The 16,385-nt window shown below is 44.9% G+C and overlaps 2 protein-coding genes across 2 annotated transcripts; one reads left to right on the top strand and one right to left on the bottom strand.

The window, feature by feature from the left end:
• Window positions 1–1,274: 1,274 nt before the first annotated feature.
• Window positions 1,275–8,370, bottom strand: LOC146191124 (calcineurin-binding protein cabin-1-like). The gene has a single exon (XM_084601607.1). It carries the CDS (start codon window positions 8,089–8,091, stop codon window positions 2,650–2,652), a length of 5,442 nt encoding a protein of 1,813 aa, XP_084457733.1. The 5' UTR covers window positions 8,092–8,370; the 3' UTR covers window positions 1,275–2,649.
• Window positions 8,371–8,582: 212 nt separating this feature from the next.
• LOC146191123 (uncharacterized) lies at window positions 8,583–16,005 on the top strand. The gene is made up of 4 exons (XM_084601606.1): window positions 8,583–8,802; window positions 8,918–8,988; window positions 12,510–12,582; window positions 13,529–16,005. Exons 1-4 carry the CDS (start codon window positions 8,668–8,670, stop codon window positions 13,640–13,642), a joined length of 393 nt encoding a protein of 130 aa, XP_084457732.1. The 5' UTR covers window positions 8,583–8,667; the 3' UTR covers window positions 13,643–16,005.
• The last annotated feature ends 380 nt before the right edge of the window (window positions 16,006–16,385 follow it).

The raw sequence follows: 16,385 nt of genomic DNA, 5'->3' as shown, positions 1-16,385 counted from the left end.
TATCGAAGAAGGATAGGACCACCATAAAATCCTTTGGACCAATAACAATAACGGTTACATACAGGCTGAAAATGCTGGCAGTAAAATTTCAAGTTCAAACATGAGCAAGATGAAATAAAAGTGAACTCTATAAAACGTTCAGAAGCGGCTGGCGATCTGACGATTGCTTTGCATGCTTACCAAACATGTAGACATAGGAAAACAGGCCTCTGCATTTACCCTTTTGGAGATAAGCAAACTGTATGACTGCAAAAAAATAGGGAGCCCCTTTGGGGCATGCTTAAAGATGATGGTACCAGTCATGACTCAATGGAATAACTAAAGGAAATATAATTGAGATAAGAATGTTGAATTGTATGGTAAGAGATAAACAGTGTGACAGCAGTTGATAGTGAAACAAACGAAGCCAAAGTTGTCCATTATCACCACTGCTCATCATAATTTACATGTATAGATATATATATATATATGCAACCCCATGAGATGCGTGATGAAGAAAACATTTGTTATGAAAACCGTACTTTATTGAAACAAGCATAATGTAGAACTAGTATATACAATATGGTATGACGAGAACTAATGCAGGACTCTGGTAAAATTCATTACATTCAAGGATATAACCAATATAACCCTGCCCCCTTTTTTTTTTTCATTTATTCCGGCAAAATTTGCACAAACTGCAGTAAACAGCCCGTGAACAGTACTTGAAATAGAGAGAATTTTCTGCTTTTCTTATATTTACACTGCTAGTTCAGAATTATCAAACTGCCAAAGCCCTTTTCATCACAAGCAAGGATAGACATTTATGCCACCTTTCACTTTATGTACAAAGCTAGGGAATGTTCAGCATTCCATAACCCAAGGCCTTAGAGTAGAACAATGCAGCGGAGCTACAATGACATGACATGTTCTTGCACACAGATACATACTTGTTTCAAGAATAGGAATGCACAGAAGGCTCTGAGAAAAAAAAAAAAAGAAAATTACCAGTTTTTCATAGCGAGACATACACACATCAAATAACACTAGTGTATTAAGCTTTAAATTATTTCAGTCCTCAAACGTTCCTGAAATCTGTAAAGAGACAGTGTTCCAAGCTTTCCAACGTAATAGTGTGTCAACTTTGCTACCTCCCGTGCCACAAAGATCATGAGAGAGATGCAAAGCATCCTTATGACAGCACAGCCTCCTAGATTGAATGAGTGGCCAAGGTAGTAAAGAAAATGTTAGCACACTGATCCTGAGTTATCGGGTCAGAAAGAATAAAAGTGCTGAAAAAAAAAAAACTGTTCCTGTTGTCAACATATTACAAGAGAATTGAACCAGCTAAGTTGAATTAAAACAAGCATAATGTGGAACTAGTACATACAATATGCTACCTCCTACTAAGTGACACTTTCCCAAAGATACTTCATGAAGTTCATGCTGGTAAAATGATGTCTAGCTTCCAGTGATTTCCCGACAGCCTCTTTAGCACAGACAGACAAGCCAGGATCCAAGAGTAGTGAAGAAGGAAAATAAATACAAGCATCAGTTATGTATTTCAAACATGACGTCCTCTGCTACAGGTGTTTCGTAACCAGAGCCACCAGGTTTGATACCGGGATGCCATCCATGCGACATCTGCGTCCCTTATTTCAAAAACCTGCAGTCCACTGCAGTGGGGAGGCAATACATAAAAGGCAATGCTGAAACACATAACCACACTAAATACCGAAAGCAAGAATGTGCATACAGGTACTGCTTCTGCGTGAAAAGTCTACGTGTCAAGCCTCCTACGCGGTAATGCTTTGGAGACTGAATTTTAAGCTCACAAATGAGAACACAATGCAAGTTTCTGCCATTGTACTCACAGATATTAACTGGAGAAAACAAAATATATGAGGCTAGTTCGAAATATAAACAAATACAGACTAGTCGCAGACTACTGCCATGCTTCCATTCTGGGCTCCATTCCATAATTTAGTCTCAATCATTTCAAGGTGCATAGCATACCCAGCACCGTCACTTTTTTTAAAGGAAGCCTTGACCAGATTACATTCAAAATAATCTGTGAACACTGGCTAGGTAGCTCAACTGAGATCACTGCCGCAATATGAACATGCCGAGGAGCTTCTCTTGCTCGAGAACTCGCACATCTTAAAACTTCCACTACACAGTCTCATTTTGGGGGCAAAGCCTGGGAAGAAAAAAATCAACTTAAACAATAATTATAGATGAGATGCATCCATTGACATTGAACCCAGGCTAGAGATTGGGCAAGAGCCTAAAACCTCAGTACAGATGAGAAAAGTTCATGGACATACGAATCTTCAAAAAGCTAAACTTCCTTGTAGCCTACTCAAGTGCCAGCTCCAGAGGAACTAAGAGGTGCAGTCCAAGCTTGAGTCAGTGACTGCCACATTGCACCTCTAAATTCCAAAGTGCGAGCTTAGGCTGCACAAAAGCCATTTTCAATAATCCAGAGATCCATGAACTCTTCCCTGAACGTGCAATTGAGAAATGGAGATGATAATGCTAAGCAAAATATGCGTACAAACCAACCACAGTCTTGAGAATCCCAAGCTGCATAGCAGAAGCTCAATCTGAATGCCAATTTGAAGACAAAATCAGCCGTGAACTCGCAGCTCACTGGCTCTCATGCACGGTTTAGAGTGAGTTCGAAAAGCTACCAGCAGTTCCATCAGGGTCATAGATTGACGACTGCTCATAACCATGAGCCGCTGCCTCGAGAGCCCGCAAGGCCTCCTTGTGCTGGCGTCGCGCACAGAACATGACGGCCTGCTCGGCGATAGGCGGCGATGAGTCAACCTCACCCAGCTTGTACAGGCGGTACGACTCAGCAAGTGCCGCGCCGGCTTCATCCACAAATGCACCAGCCTTCTGGAATGCCTGGGACGCCCTATAGACATCTAGAAGCGCCGAAACGAGCACATTGTCCTCCGGTGGCGGTTCTTCATTCATCAGGACATCTAGTCTCCGGCTGGCCAGGATCATAGCAGTCTCAAATGCTTTCCGTGCCAGGTATGTGCGATCCACATCACGCAGATACTTCTTCTCAGTCTCAGGCTCACGGTGTAGTTGAACCGCCACATATGCAAGCATGTCCACATCGCCGCACCGTTCAAGTACTTCAATAAGCAGCATGACCGAGCGATACATGTGTGTAGCAAAGCTGCCTGCTCTGTCTATCTCATCGCCCGGAGTGTGCCAGATGCCGGTGAAGAAATTGGTGGCCTTACGCTCGGCAAAGAGGCCAGGCGCAGCTGGCACCGAATCTGCCACTGATGCTGTAGGTCGGTTCTGTCCGGACTCCAGCAGGTAATCGCGTGCCAGCTGCAGGTTGCGTGAGCGCTTGGAGTGGCAGTAGAAGCGCGCCAGATAGTAGACGCTCTTGAAGTGCTGCGGGAAGCGACTCACACACTCCTTCATGGCATGCACGCACGTCTTCAGCAGGACTTGCTTCATTTCAGCTTCGTCGAGTCTCAGGAATGGGTCGCTCTGCGCGGAGCTCTCCTGCTTTGACGGTTTAGCAGACCCCGGCACATCAGACAATGGCTGACAAATGGTCTTCTTTTCACCACCATCAGCATTCTTTTTGCGCACGCTTGACTTGCATTCTTCGGCTACAACCAGCTCCTTGCTGCCAGAACCTTCATCTAGAGCACTAGCATGAACTGCACTCTGATCATCACTGCCCTTCTGCATTGTCGCTTGGCGTGCTGATGCAGTGGATTGGGGGGCACAGTCCAACAAGCTTTGTCTCTCCTCAGCTGCTAGCTTCTCACTGACAACCGTCAAAAGGCAGTCGAGAATTTCCTTTACAACTGACACCTCCTGAGAGTCCGCTGGAGTGGGCGAGTCGGCAGCGGGCTTCTCTTCTTTAAGGCTCTCTAGATGTGGCTTTTTGGCATGGAAATAGTCATGGTCACTTTCCAGACTTCTCTTCTTGGACTGTCGGTCCATCGAGCTGCGTTTCCCATCCTTATTTTCTTCCTCTGCAGATCCATCACTCTCTTCGTCATCTCCTGACGAGGTGTCATACTCCATGACATCTGCCTTTTCCTGGAACTTTGCGAATGGACTGGTCCCTGCCTTTTGGATGAACTTCCAGATAGACCGCAGCTCTTCCTTTGGTGCTGATGTCTCTTCGTACTTGAAGAGATATTTCATAGAGAGAGCATGAATCTTATAGTAGAGCTCCAGTGACTCGATTGAAAGAGGTGGCGGACTGTGGTATAAGATCTTGCGTGGGTACTTGGCATTCATTTCATACAAATGCTGCAGTGACTGGTACAGATGGTCAAGGTACACTCCAGGTGGGTAGCCCATTTTGTGTGTGATCTTTCCAAGTAGGTAATGGTTGAGCCACATCTCATCAGTACCAACACCATCTTCGCAGCGGTTTGCAGACTCATAGCAACTTTTGGCTGTCTCTAAGAGTTCTTTCTTTCGCTTTGCAAGAGCCTCAACAGCTTCATCACTCAGCCCAAACTGCTTGCTTTGCTTCAGCTGCCGGGATGCGTTTGACTGCAGCATGTAGACACATGAGCCGTACTCAATCCACAGGGCAGAATTGGTTGCGTCAATTTGAAGTGCACGTTTAAAACACCGCAAGGATGACACTGCTCTTTTCTGAATAGTGCTTTCACTTTTTGGCTCACAAGAGTTGATGCGCTGCTCCAGCTGGGCACTGCGTGAAAGTGCAAGGCCCGCCCACGAGTCAAGCCGGTCAGGGTTGAGGCAGGTGTCACACATGTAGTACCGTATCGCCTTTGCAAATTCCTTGTTCTTGAAGTAGTAGTCACCTAGCAGGTAGTACAACTGGAGGACTACAGGGCTAAAGTTGCTGGTGTCAGGAAGCGTAGGAAATACATCAACACTACCTTCAATATATGCAGATATTGAGCTTTCCATGTTGCTCGGATCCTCCTCAGATGGAACAAGGGCAGTAATGCGCTTTAGCAGCACCTCTAGTTCTGACGAGACTGTGCTGGCTTTGTAGCTGTCAAAACCAGGCAGGCGCTGTGGCTTGAAGAAGTCGAACACCTGCCTGCAGCGGTCCCAGGTGAGGCTCACTTGTTTAGCATTGTGCTCTTGAAGGTGCTTAACTTTCCCTCGGCGATGTGGGTGCCCATAAAGGCAGTAAAAGCACTGCTCAATGCCATTGTTGAGGTCTTCATGGAATGTATTAGCCACTGCAGACCTCTTTGCAAGCTCTTCAGTAACAACGTCCACAAAAAGGAACAACAGAATGCCATCAGATGTTGTGCACCATGACCGCCTGCCCAAGTGTTCATGAGCTGTAAAGAAAAGCATCAAAGAAGAAGGCATGGCAGCGCTCATGCCAGCACTGCCATTGCTCTTACCAAAGCCAACTGCGCCTGACTGGTTTTCAGATCGTGCTGCCAGAAGCTGTATCTTGTCCTCTTCATGTTTGAGTATATAGTAAAGGATGTTCCACGACAAAACAGTGGGCACTGCCATCTCATTGCTAGACTCACCGACATCCATTTGCACATTGATAAGCTTGATGACGTTGTGAGCCATCCTTGTGAGCTTTGGATTCTCAAGACAGCCAAGAAGTTTCATGTCCTGCTTGATGCAACGATGAATATCAGAGAGGACTATGACAATGGTGTTGGACCAGTCACATTTAAGAGTTGCAGTGGTCACAGCAAGATATTGATTGAGAGCTTCATTCAGCGAAGCTTCACCCCATATCAAACATCCTGAGTAATCCTTCAAGTTCCACAGTGATTCTTGAAGGAGTATGAGTTGAGCGTGACGTTCAGGAATATTTGCCTTGGCATGCAGTTTGCGGCCTCTTGAGCCTGGTTTTTTAAATGTCTGAATCAGAAGGTCAGCGACTACTTTATATCTGCCAAGTTCAAATAGACGGTGCACCTCTTCAAGAGACTGGCACCTTTGCAAAGATTCCAGCTGATCCTGAACGACTTCTCTTGAGATAACGCCATTCATTTTGCAATTAGTAATGATCACTTTCAAAGCCTGTCCATCAGAGGGACTCTCATAATCAATACGACAAAGGACATTCTCTAGCACCTGCACAGCTGATTCCATTTCACCACTGAGCATCAAAAACCGTGCCTCTGCCCAGAATGAACGCAGGACAAATGACATCCATTTCTCTTTAAAAATACCTTGCCGTACTGACATCTGTGCAAGAAATTCCAAATCACAAACAAACTGCGTGCAAGGAAACTCTGGTCCAAGTTGGTTTCCTGGGCTCCTAGGTGATACAGAGGCCGAAGGATGAGACTGTGCTTTAGCAACAACAATCTTGTCCATCATAAACTCACAGTACAGCAAAGTTGACATAGCGTGCCTCAAAATGTTTTCGGCTTCTTCTGCCCCAGCAAATATAGAAGGTCTTTGTATGTGAGATTGTAAGCTTTTGTATACTTCCACAAAGATATCACACAAACGAGCAGGCCAAAGAAGATCTTCCCGACTGCACAGCTCCCATAAGTAGTCTTCCATGAGGTCCATCAAATTATACTTATCCTTGTGCTCATTAATGAACTTTTGCACACTTTCAGACTCTGTCTTTTCTATGCTGTCAGTACTGCAGACAACCTTATCAACATCCTCCTGGAGACTGCTGCTTGGAGTCATGCCATATGTGTGGTCGCTGTTCAAATCAGAGAAGTTTGGGATGCTGTCCTCCCGATCATCCTTGCCCTCGTATGCGAGACTGGATGGCAGGAACTGAGTCAGAAGCTCCTGGTAATTTACATTCTCCTGCGTTTTGCGCAAGGTATTTCGAACTCTTGCGGAGCGCCTCTTCAAAGAAGGGTCTAAATGTTCCAGAGACAGTCGCTTACGTTTTCCACCCCTCCTGTTGCCACTAAATGTCATCTTTAAGGCTCCGTTGTTTTCATCAGGTGTTGCCAATTCTTGGGTGACTACAGTCAGCTGCTCAGCTAATGACCCCAAGTCTGTATGCTGTGCTGATTGCGGCTCGCCAGATTCTGTCTGTGGCTGGCCTTCACACAATTCAGCCTGTGATGTTGTGTCACTTGGTGGGTTAATGCAGATGACAAGGTCACCTGAGGAGTTCCCACTCCCTTGTTGCAAACTGTCCGCAGGAGACTCTTTCTTCACCTCTAAGGCTTCACTGAACGGCTTGTCATCCGAATCGCTCCTTATCAGGTCGACCTTACATGCCAGAGACACGTCGCTGTCGTGCGCCGCTGTGGCAATAAACTCGTAAAGCTCCAGAATCGCCTGACCCAGGGCAGCCCAAGTCATCTCGCCGAGTTTCTTCCGTAACGGGAGCCTCGGTAACTTTTTCGGCGCGTACAGAGCGCGGCGTTTTTCCATGAGCTCCCTCGCTTCGGCCAGCACTGCATCCGCATCCTCCTTGCTCACAGTTCGCGAGAACACAGACGGGTCGCAGCCCTTGAACACATTGTCCTGGCAGCTCTTGAGATCCGGGTTCTCCCGGAACACGGCCTCCTTGAACACCAGAGCCTTGACGTAGCCGGAGTCGAGGCGCAGCGCCCGTGCCGCGCACTGCAGGCACCCCAGGTGGTCGTTCAGCACGTACAGCACCGTCATCAGGTTGCTGAGGCAAGGCCAGTGCTGCGCGCTGCAGCGCAGCCCTTCCTCGAAGGCGATCCTCGCAAGTGGGTAAAGGTACAAGCCCAGCGCGAGCCGACCGATCTTGTACCAGATAGTCACGTCTGTGGAGTCTATCTCGACAGCGTCGAGGTAGGCAGCTACGGCGTCGCGAGTGTCACCCCGTCGCACGTAGATGGCACCTAGGTTTTTGAGCGCCACATACTTGAGCATGAGCGCCGGCGGCAACGCTGCACCGCCTCCGCTCCTGCCGTCACTGTCATCCTGGTGAGACGGCGCACTACATCTGCTAATGAATGGAAGTGCGAGTAGTTCACGGAAGGAGGACAGCGCCTCGTCGTGGTTGTCTTCCTGCAACTGGCCTAATGCTTTGCGGTACAGACCGAAAGCCTCTTCCTCTTGGGCTTCTCTAGTGACCACCGGCGAGTCGTCGTCATCCTGAGGCGATGATGTGTCGTTGGAGTTTAGTGCACAAAACTTGATCATTGCTGCAGAAGCAGCAACAGCAGCATCCACAGAATCGTGACACCCCCGTTAGCCGACGCCGGAGCATGCCACGGACGGGCCACTGCTACGAATCACTAATAAGTTCCGTCGCTCCTCCGGGCACTTACGCTTCCTGGTTTTTCACACTTTGATTGACGCGACGGAGACTCTTCAGACTAGTTATGCAGACTTCGACATTTTTCAGGCTATAAAACATGCCGCTCTTAAACAAAACAAAAGATCCGCCTGCTCCATGACCTACTACAAGTTTCGCAGCCTTGTTCGTCACAATAAAGAACTAAAACAACGCAAGAGCGCTGCAAACCAGATAGCCAAGAAAATGTGTCTTTAACCTTTATAAATTATATTGTAAATAAAAAGCCTTAATTTTGTTTTTAGTGACCATTTATGTTTATTATTATTGTAATAAAATTATTACTGATGAAATACTCAAACTAAATGAAAAGCAGACGACAAACATTGCCCTGCTCTGGCGCGCGCCTGACGTCATGGCGGCTTGTCGTCGGTTAGCGACAGCGCGCAGCTAGATATTTGGTATGTGGCGTTCAATGAGGGATGGATAACGGTGAATCTACGTCGAACGGCACTGTAAGCGAAGCCAGTGCGGCGACACCGAAGACAAACTCGAACTCTGAGCCGTATTGCGAGAAGTATTACTCTCTTTTGAAACGCTACAACGCCATCCAAAAGGTATGAGTGTTTCGTCTTTGCCGAACGGGATAACCAGTCAGAATCTGTTTTGCCGTTTGGCAGTACATTATTGCCTTTAGTAATAATGTGTTCCTTGCATTTTGCTTGAACTTAGCAAAACTACCACCTGATGTATCGGATACAACGAGTCAAAAAGCTGACAGCGAGATTGACAAAGGAGAAGAGGTAAGATGGGTTAATTCTGCGTCCAAAGCTAGGTCAGCTATGTTCGTTCGTTCTTGTTTTTTTTTTTTTTTTTCATATTCAACAGGCTATGGTTTATAGAGGATTTTGAAGTCTTCCTGCGTACTGTGCTGTGCCTTCGCTGCTGTTGGGGTCGATTCCTAGTGTATCGCACTGTAGGCTGTAAGACATGTTGGGAACTTCCCTCGGAAGTGCTGTCAACAGAGCTGCAAGGTCCGTGTTTTGTTCGCAACTGATGTCCTGATACTGGGTATGGTAGTTTTCCTCTACGAAGATGAAGTATTCTGGTGCGATACATGATATAATTGAATAACTTGGTCACATGTACTCCATCTTCCCCCTTCATGGATCAATGGATCACTGCCTTGATCCATGAAGGCAGTGAACATTGATATCTTGGGTATCAGCGAGCTCAAGTGGACCGGAATGGGAGAATTTAACTCCGGCGACCATTATGTATTTTATTGTGGGCACGAATCCAAGAGAAGGAATGGGGTCGCTCTTATAGTAAACAGAAAAATGGGCAAAGCAGTGCTAGGGTACAACCCCAAAAACGACCGAATGATTTCACTTCGGATCCAAGGTCACCCTTTCAACATAACAGTTATCCAAGTCTATGCACCGACCACTACTGCTGAAGAAGCTGACGTTGAGAGATTTTATGCGGACCTACAATGCCTTTTAGACCGCACCCCATCATCAGACGTCGTTTTTCTCATAGGAGACTGGAATGCTAAGGTCGGGAGTGAAGAAATATCCGGAATTATAGGCAAGTTCGGTCTTGGCGAGCCAAATGAAGCTGGGCAGAGGCTAGTAGAGTTTTGTCAAGAAAACAACCTGACCATAGTGAATACTCATTTTCAACAACACAAGAGGCGCCTGTACACATGGACTTCACCGGACGGTCTGTACAGGAATCAGATCGATTATATTCTTTGCCGGCAGAGATGGAGAAGCGCTATACAAGCAGTAAAAACAAGGCCTGGGGCCGATTGTGGCACCGATCATCAGCTTCTTGTTGCCAAAATTAAGCTTCGATTGAGGAAAACGCAGAAAACTAGAAGGCCTTTCAGGTATGATCTGGATCAAATTCCATTAGAATATGCTGTGGAAGTGAGGAATCAATTTAAAGAATTAGATCTAGAAGACAGAGAACCCGAAGAGATGTGGACCGATGTTCATGATATAATACAAGAAGTTGCTACTAAGGTAGTTCCAAAGCAAAAGAAATGCAAGAAAGCAAACTGGTTATCTGAAGAGGCTTTGCAAATAGCTGAGGAAAGGAGGATGGCAAAAGTTATGGGGGAAAGAGAAAGATACAAGGTTCTCAATGCGGATTTTCAGAAAATAGCAAGGAGAGATAAGAATGCCTTCCTGAACATACAGTGCCAAGCAGTTGAGGACAACAGCCAATTAAGGAACACAAGAGCTCTGTATAAGACAATCAAAGATATCAAAGGAAGCTTCTGTGCTAAGCTGGGCGTGATAAAGGACAAACGAGGCAAGGACCTCACTGAAGTCTCAGAGATAAAGAAGAGGTGGCAGGAATGCACAGAAGAACTGTACAAGAAGGACCCGAAAGTGCAAACCCAACATAAGACAGTTGTGATTACTGATCTCGAGCCGGGCATCCTGAAGAGTGAAGTTGAATAGGCCTTAGCCAGCCTTGCTAAGAATAAAGCTAGCGAAATTGATGGCATTCCAGCTGAGTTGCTTCAAAGCCTCAACCATGACGCTGTTTACATTCTGCATACATTATGTCAGAAGATTTGGACAACCCTGCAGTGGCCACAGGATTGGAAGAGGTCAGTTTACATCCCCATCCCAAAGAAAGGCAGTGCCAAAGATTGTTCCAACTACCGCACGATCGCGCTTATTTCGCATGCTAGCAAGGTGATGTTGAAAATCCTCCAAGGTAGGCTGCAGCAGTATGTGGATCGGGAGCTTCCGGACGTGCAAGCTGGGTTTCGCAAGGGCAGAGGAACTAGAGACCAAATTGCCAACCTTCGCTGGATCATGGAAAAAGCAAGAGAGTTCCAGAAACCCATCTACTTCTGCTTTATTGATTATGCAAAAGCGTTTGACTGCGTAGATCACAGCAGATTGTGGCAAGCTCTCCAAGAGATGGGAGTTCCAATTCACCTCCTCTGTCTCCTCAGGAACCTGTATGAAGGGCAAGAGGCCACAGTCAGAACTGGGCATGGTCTTACTGATTGGTTTCCGATCGAGAAAGGAGTGAGGCAAGGCTGCATACTGTCGCCCTGCCTATTTAACCTATATGCAGAGTGCATCATGAGGAAGGCCGGTCTGGACGAGTCTTCAGCTGGAGTGAAGATTGCTGGAAAACGTATCAACAACCTTAGATATGCGGATGATACCACTTTAATGGCAGAAAGTGAAGTGGAACTCAAGAGACTTCTGATGCGCGTACAAGAAGAGAGTGAGAAGTTTGGGCTTAAACTGAACATTAAAAAGACAAAGATCATGGCGTCTTGCCCTATCGAGTCCTAGAGCATCAATGGACAAGAAGTGGAAGCTGTGACAAATTTTCTCTTCTTGGGCTCCAAGATTACCTCGGAAGGAGACTGCAGCCATGAAATTAGGAGACGCCTGCTTCTGGGAAAGAGAGCAATGGTTAGCCTTGACCGCCTAGTAAAGAGCAGAGACATTAGTCTGCCAACCAAGATCCGTATAACTCGTGCTATGGTCTTTCCAGTTGTGATGTATGGATGCGAGAGTTGGACTGTGAAAAAGGCTGACCGCCGAAGAATTGACGCATTTGAATTGTGGTGCTGGCGAAGACTCTTGAGAGTTCCTTGGACTGCCAGAAGATCAAATCAGTCGATATTGTCGACCATAAACCCTGACTGCTCATTGGAGGGTCAAATTCTAAAGTTAAAGCTCAGCTACTTTGGTCATCTGATGAGAAGAGAGGAGTCGCTGGAGAAAGATTTGATGTTGGGAAAGGTTGAGGGTCGCCGGAGAAGGGGTAGGCAGCGAACGCGATGGTTAGATGGCATCCTCGAGGCACTGCAGATGAAGTTATGTGATGTTAGGAAGATGGTGAAAGACCGGAAAGCGTGGCGTGACATGGTCCATAGGGTCACGAAGAGTCGGGCACGACTGAACTGAACTGAACTCCATCTTCCATTTTCCCGTGCCCGATTCTGCAATTAAAATGCCACTGAGTTTTGGGCTATTTATTGCGTAGCTTTTTGTTGGTCGTTCTTGCACATTAGATATGGTCCTTAACTTGGCTGAGAGTAGAAGTACGGGCTAGTTGGTTTTCCGCGGCAACAAACAACGTAAATGGTGTGGACGATAAAAGAACAGGAACACGCACTCTTGTGCAACACCATGTTGAAGCAGCATATTTGCTAAGTACAACTTTCAGTCTTGAGAAATATAATTGGCTTTGCACAAGCAAAGCAGCCTATGTCTACATCTTACAACAACACACAAAACTATTGCCAAATACTTTAACCTTTCTTTGTCTATTACAGGTTTCTCACACAGCGGCTGAATAATTACAAACAAGAGAAGCAAGCAGCCATGTCCATGTCGCAGTACGCAATAGTAAGTTGGAGAAATATACGCTACCTCTTGAACTGCCCTTTCCATTCACTGTACTGCTTAACACAGTATTCTATTCTTTTTCCTTTCCCTGCTAAAATCCTTCCTTTTTCCTAGGACACAATTTGCTGAATAAGCTACATTTCTCTGCTGGTAGTTTGCTACTTTTAGATGTGCAGAAATGTATGCAACGCTAATGAAAGAAGTGATCTGGCTGTTGCTTATAGTTAAAGGTTAATGCAGTCACTTAGGGAACCAAGCATTTCTTTTAATTATGTGGTGTTAGAATTAGAAGGAACCTTTTCTGATGTACTTGATGCCAACAGTGACAAAGCAGTTGAAATGAAACAAAATTAACAAGTTCAGATGAATGAGAGCCCGTAGCTGGATAACCTGTGGCAGAATAGAAACAAGTTGTCTGTGCTACTATGCTGTGGCCAAATGGCTTCCATGGCCTATATATAGTATTAGTCAAGACCAGCCAGGGAAGAGCTGAGAATGAAAGATGACAGCCAGCGAAGATTATGTATTATATATAAGGGGTTCTAATTATACAAGGGTTATGTAACAATGTGGGTAGAGTAATTAACACAAGCTCAGCTACTTTGGTCATCTGATAAAAAGAGAGGAGTCGCTGGAGAAAGATTTGATGTTGGGAAAGGTTGAGGATCACCGGAGAAGGGGTAGGCAGCGAACACGATGGTTAGATGGCATCCTCGAGGCACTGCAGATGAAGTTATGTGATGTTAGGAAGATAGTGAGAGACCGGAAAGCATGGTGTGACATGGTCCATAGGGTCACAAAGAGTCTGACACGACTGAACTGAACTGAACTGATGGCAATAACCTCTGTATGTGGTGATCGAAGGTTAGAAAATTAACAGTTGCATAACAATGTTAAAAGGACAAAATATAACAGCATGTGTGTGTTTATTTTCTGTACATTTCAGGATGAGCGGCAGTTCAGAAGAATCAAGCAGGAGCCCGTGGAACAGCCGACACACCATGTAGTCAATGAGTACTTCTGCCGGAAACGGAAGGAGAAATGCGTGAAGTCCAGTTGACACCATGCTGCAAAGGGTTACTTGCTCCATGGTGTTCTTGTGTGAAACCCTGTTTGTGCGCCTGAACTACGAGCTGCGCATCCCATTCTCAACATTCACCTCATGTTCACACCAATTCAAGGCAATGGAAAGTGGCATGTGCACATATGTATACATCCACCTTCACTGCCTGCACGGAACTTGTTTCAGCTCAATCACTCCATTTCTTTGCAAGAGGACTCCAGTGTTGTGCACAGTGTTCCGGCTGTGCACCCATGTCACATTGCATTCTGGCCATAGTTTGGTCCTAAAACTAATTGTGATGTTATTTGTTCTCACTAATGTGCATTTGCTTCCTTTGTGTAAGCAAAGAATTTTTTTCTTTCATGTCTTGCACAGGTAACATTACCGTGATCTTTTGTGTGGGGAGAGATTTTAGTCTTTGTATTCCTACCTGAAGTGTCTGCTTTATGCTAAAATGGGACAAGAAGATTATACAAAAAGGAAAGACAATTGTAACTGTTTCATTCCTGGGGACCACGTGAATTGTTCTATAAGGGAAACAAAGGCAGTAAAGAAAATAAGCTCTTCTGTTAATAGCTGCCTTCTGTGGCTCCCCTTGTGGATTCTCGTTCATGTGTATGCATTTTGCTGCTCTCCTAACCACGAATCCTTTAATTTGCGCCTATCTCATGCATACCCATTGGCATACAATGGTGCGTTACCCCATTATGTGCGAGACCACCCAACGTTACGACAAAAGCCCCGCTTTAACCAAGCCCTGTAAAGGTTCCTTTGTGGCATAGCAGTAGCATGTCTGTCTGTGGATCCAACAGTGCAGAAGGGTTCAATTCTTTTCTCATAGGAGCTGCCCAAATTCGCAGTTTCTGCAAACTCTGCCATGTCACTTTGTCTCATGTTGTCACACAACCCATGCATAGACATGTTATCTGCCAACTACAACCTGCCAGACATGCCTTTGATTTTTCGCTCACATAGTGGCAATTCCAGATTTTCTGAAGAATGCAGCCCTTTAACACAGTCTAGTGCTTGGAATGACACTTTCATACCTTTACATGGAGTTTTAATATTTCTCTGAATTCATTTCTTTATATTAAAGTACCATGTTGTTTGCACAAAATGAATCAGGCCTAAGAAGACTTTACTCTGCATTCTTCTGTTTGAGCAGTCTCTTAATGCCAGTTTTTGACACTTTTTATGCATTCTTTATGAAGACATGTGTGGTTGCTTCTATTTTCTTTTCCTGTCACTGAAGCACCAAACATTGTATGGCTTGGAAACAGGTGCATATTAATATTTTTATTAACTAAACAGCATGCTCAGATTTTAAACACAGGTGGCACTGAAGTTCAATTCGTGGTGAATTTAGGTTTGGTATTCACCTTTTTATCTAATAACGAATTATCTTGTGAAGCTGTCTTACAGAATTTGAATTTTATGTAGCAATTGAAGGCCAGAAAACACTTTTGTAGTTGAAGGTAAGGTAAGACTCTAAGTAAGCAAATCACACTAACCATACTAGTGCCATGTTCACATCTAGTTACTGGAAGCATGGCCATTTCTATGACCATTTCTATGAAGATATTGAACTGTTTTAGATGGCTTACTGTAGATGACCTGCTTTGCAGAAGGCATATAGCACACAGCCATATGGCTCTCCAAAACTGTGCATGCTCATCCTATTCAAGCAATCGTCTGACCCTGCTGAGTATCATAAAAGTGCACATCTCCGTTTGATCTTGATTGTGGCCTAGAAATCATTTCCTTTTGGTGGCATTTATTCTTTGCCTTTACAGATTATTTGCTCTTTTTTTGTATGATTTACAGATGACTGCCATATGTTTACTGCCATTTGAGTACCATCTGGATATATTTGAAAGCAATTAGCATATGGCTGTTTTGGTACTGTTTCAGTAATGTGGTTGCTCGATGACAAACATGCTGCAGAAAGTGTTTGCCTACTGACTCGATAAAGCTCCTTAGCTTTAAGTGGTAAAAATACGATGTCAATGCATTATTCATGGTTTGTGGTAGTTGCCTAAAAGATGCTACTGTACTGAATTTCAGGACAATCTGGCCTTCATTCTAAAGTGGAATGGAATTAAGACTTGCAGAAGGTGATCTAGTTAGGTACGAGGTAAATGTGTTCAGTATTAATAGTTGCTGGTTTACGGATTTACACAATAGTGTAAGCATTCTTCGTGTTTCTCCGGAGGCTCTGTCGTGTAACTACAGTTGTCCAGCGTATGGTAGAAGGGTTTGAGACTAATGCTCCTGCGTCAACATAGGGCAATAAAACTTTGCGTTACCGGACTTGTCCGTCTATATATAAGTGTGTAATAAAAGCTTAAGTTTGTGAATAAGCAAGTGTGGTGATGTTCTTGACTTCGCGACAAGTTTAAGAGTGGCAATTGGAATTTAGGTGTTTTCCGGTCTTCCCATGAGCGGAACAAAGTTTCAGAGTACGGTAAACAAACCCGAAACTAGTTTAATCATTTTATCTGCAGTAAGGGTTTTATTGAGAAGAAATAAAATACAGTGGTGTAATAATGATAATGAGCGCTAATTCTTGAAGGCGTTAACGCGCGAGCTTGTTTCATGAAGCAAATGCATGGTGCATGGCATAAGCAAAAAGAATTTGTTTTTTCCATTCCAGATCTTCCATTTGTTACAGCACGCTTCTATCAGCTCACTACTGCATATTCTTCTTATGAGAAAAAAGTGAACTTTTCCGCACGCTAAA

The sequence above is a fragment of the Amblyomma maculatum genome, chromosome 4 (genome assembly GCF_055883805.1).
Source record: "Amblyomma maculatum isolate TAMU_Amacu chromosome 4, ASM5588380v1, whole genome shotgun sequence".
Classification (NCBI taxonomy): domain Eukaryota; kingdom Metazoa; phylum Arthropoda; class Arachnida; order Ixodida; family Ixodidae; genus Amblyomma; species Amblyomma maculatum.
The sequence above is the reverse complement of the archived record's forward strand: the minus strand, read 5'-3'. Positions and strand labels throughout refer to the sequence as shown.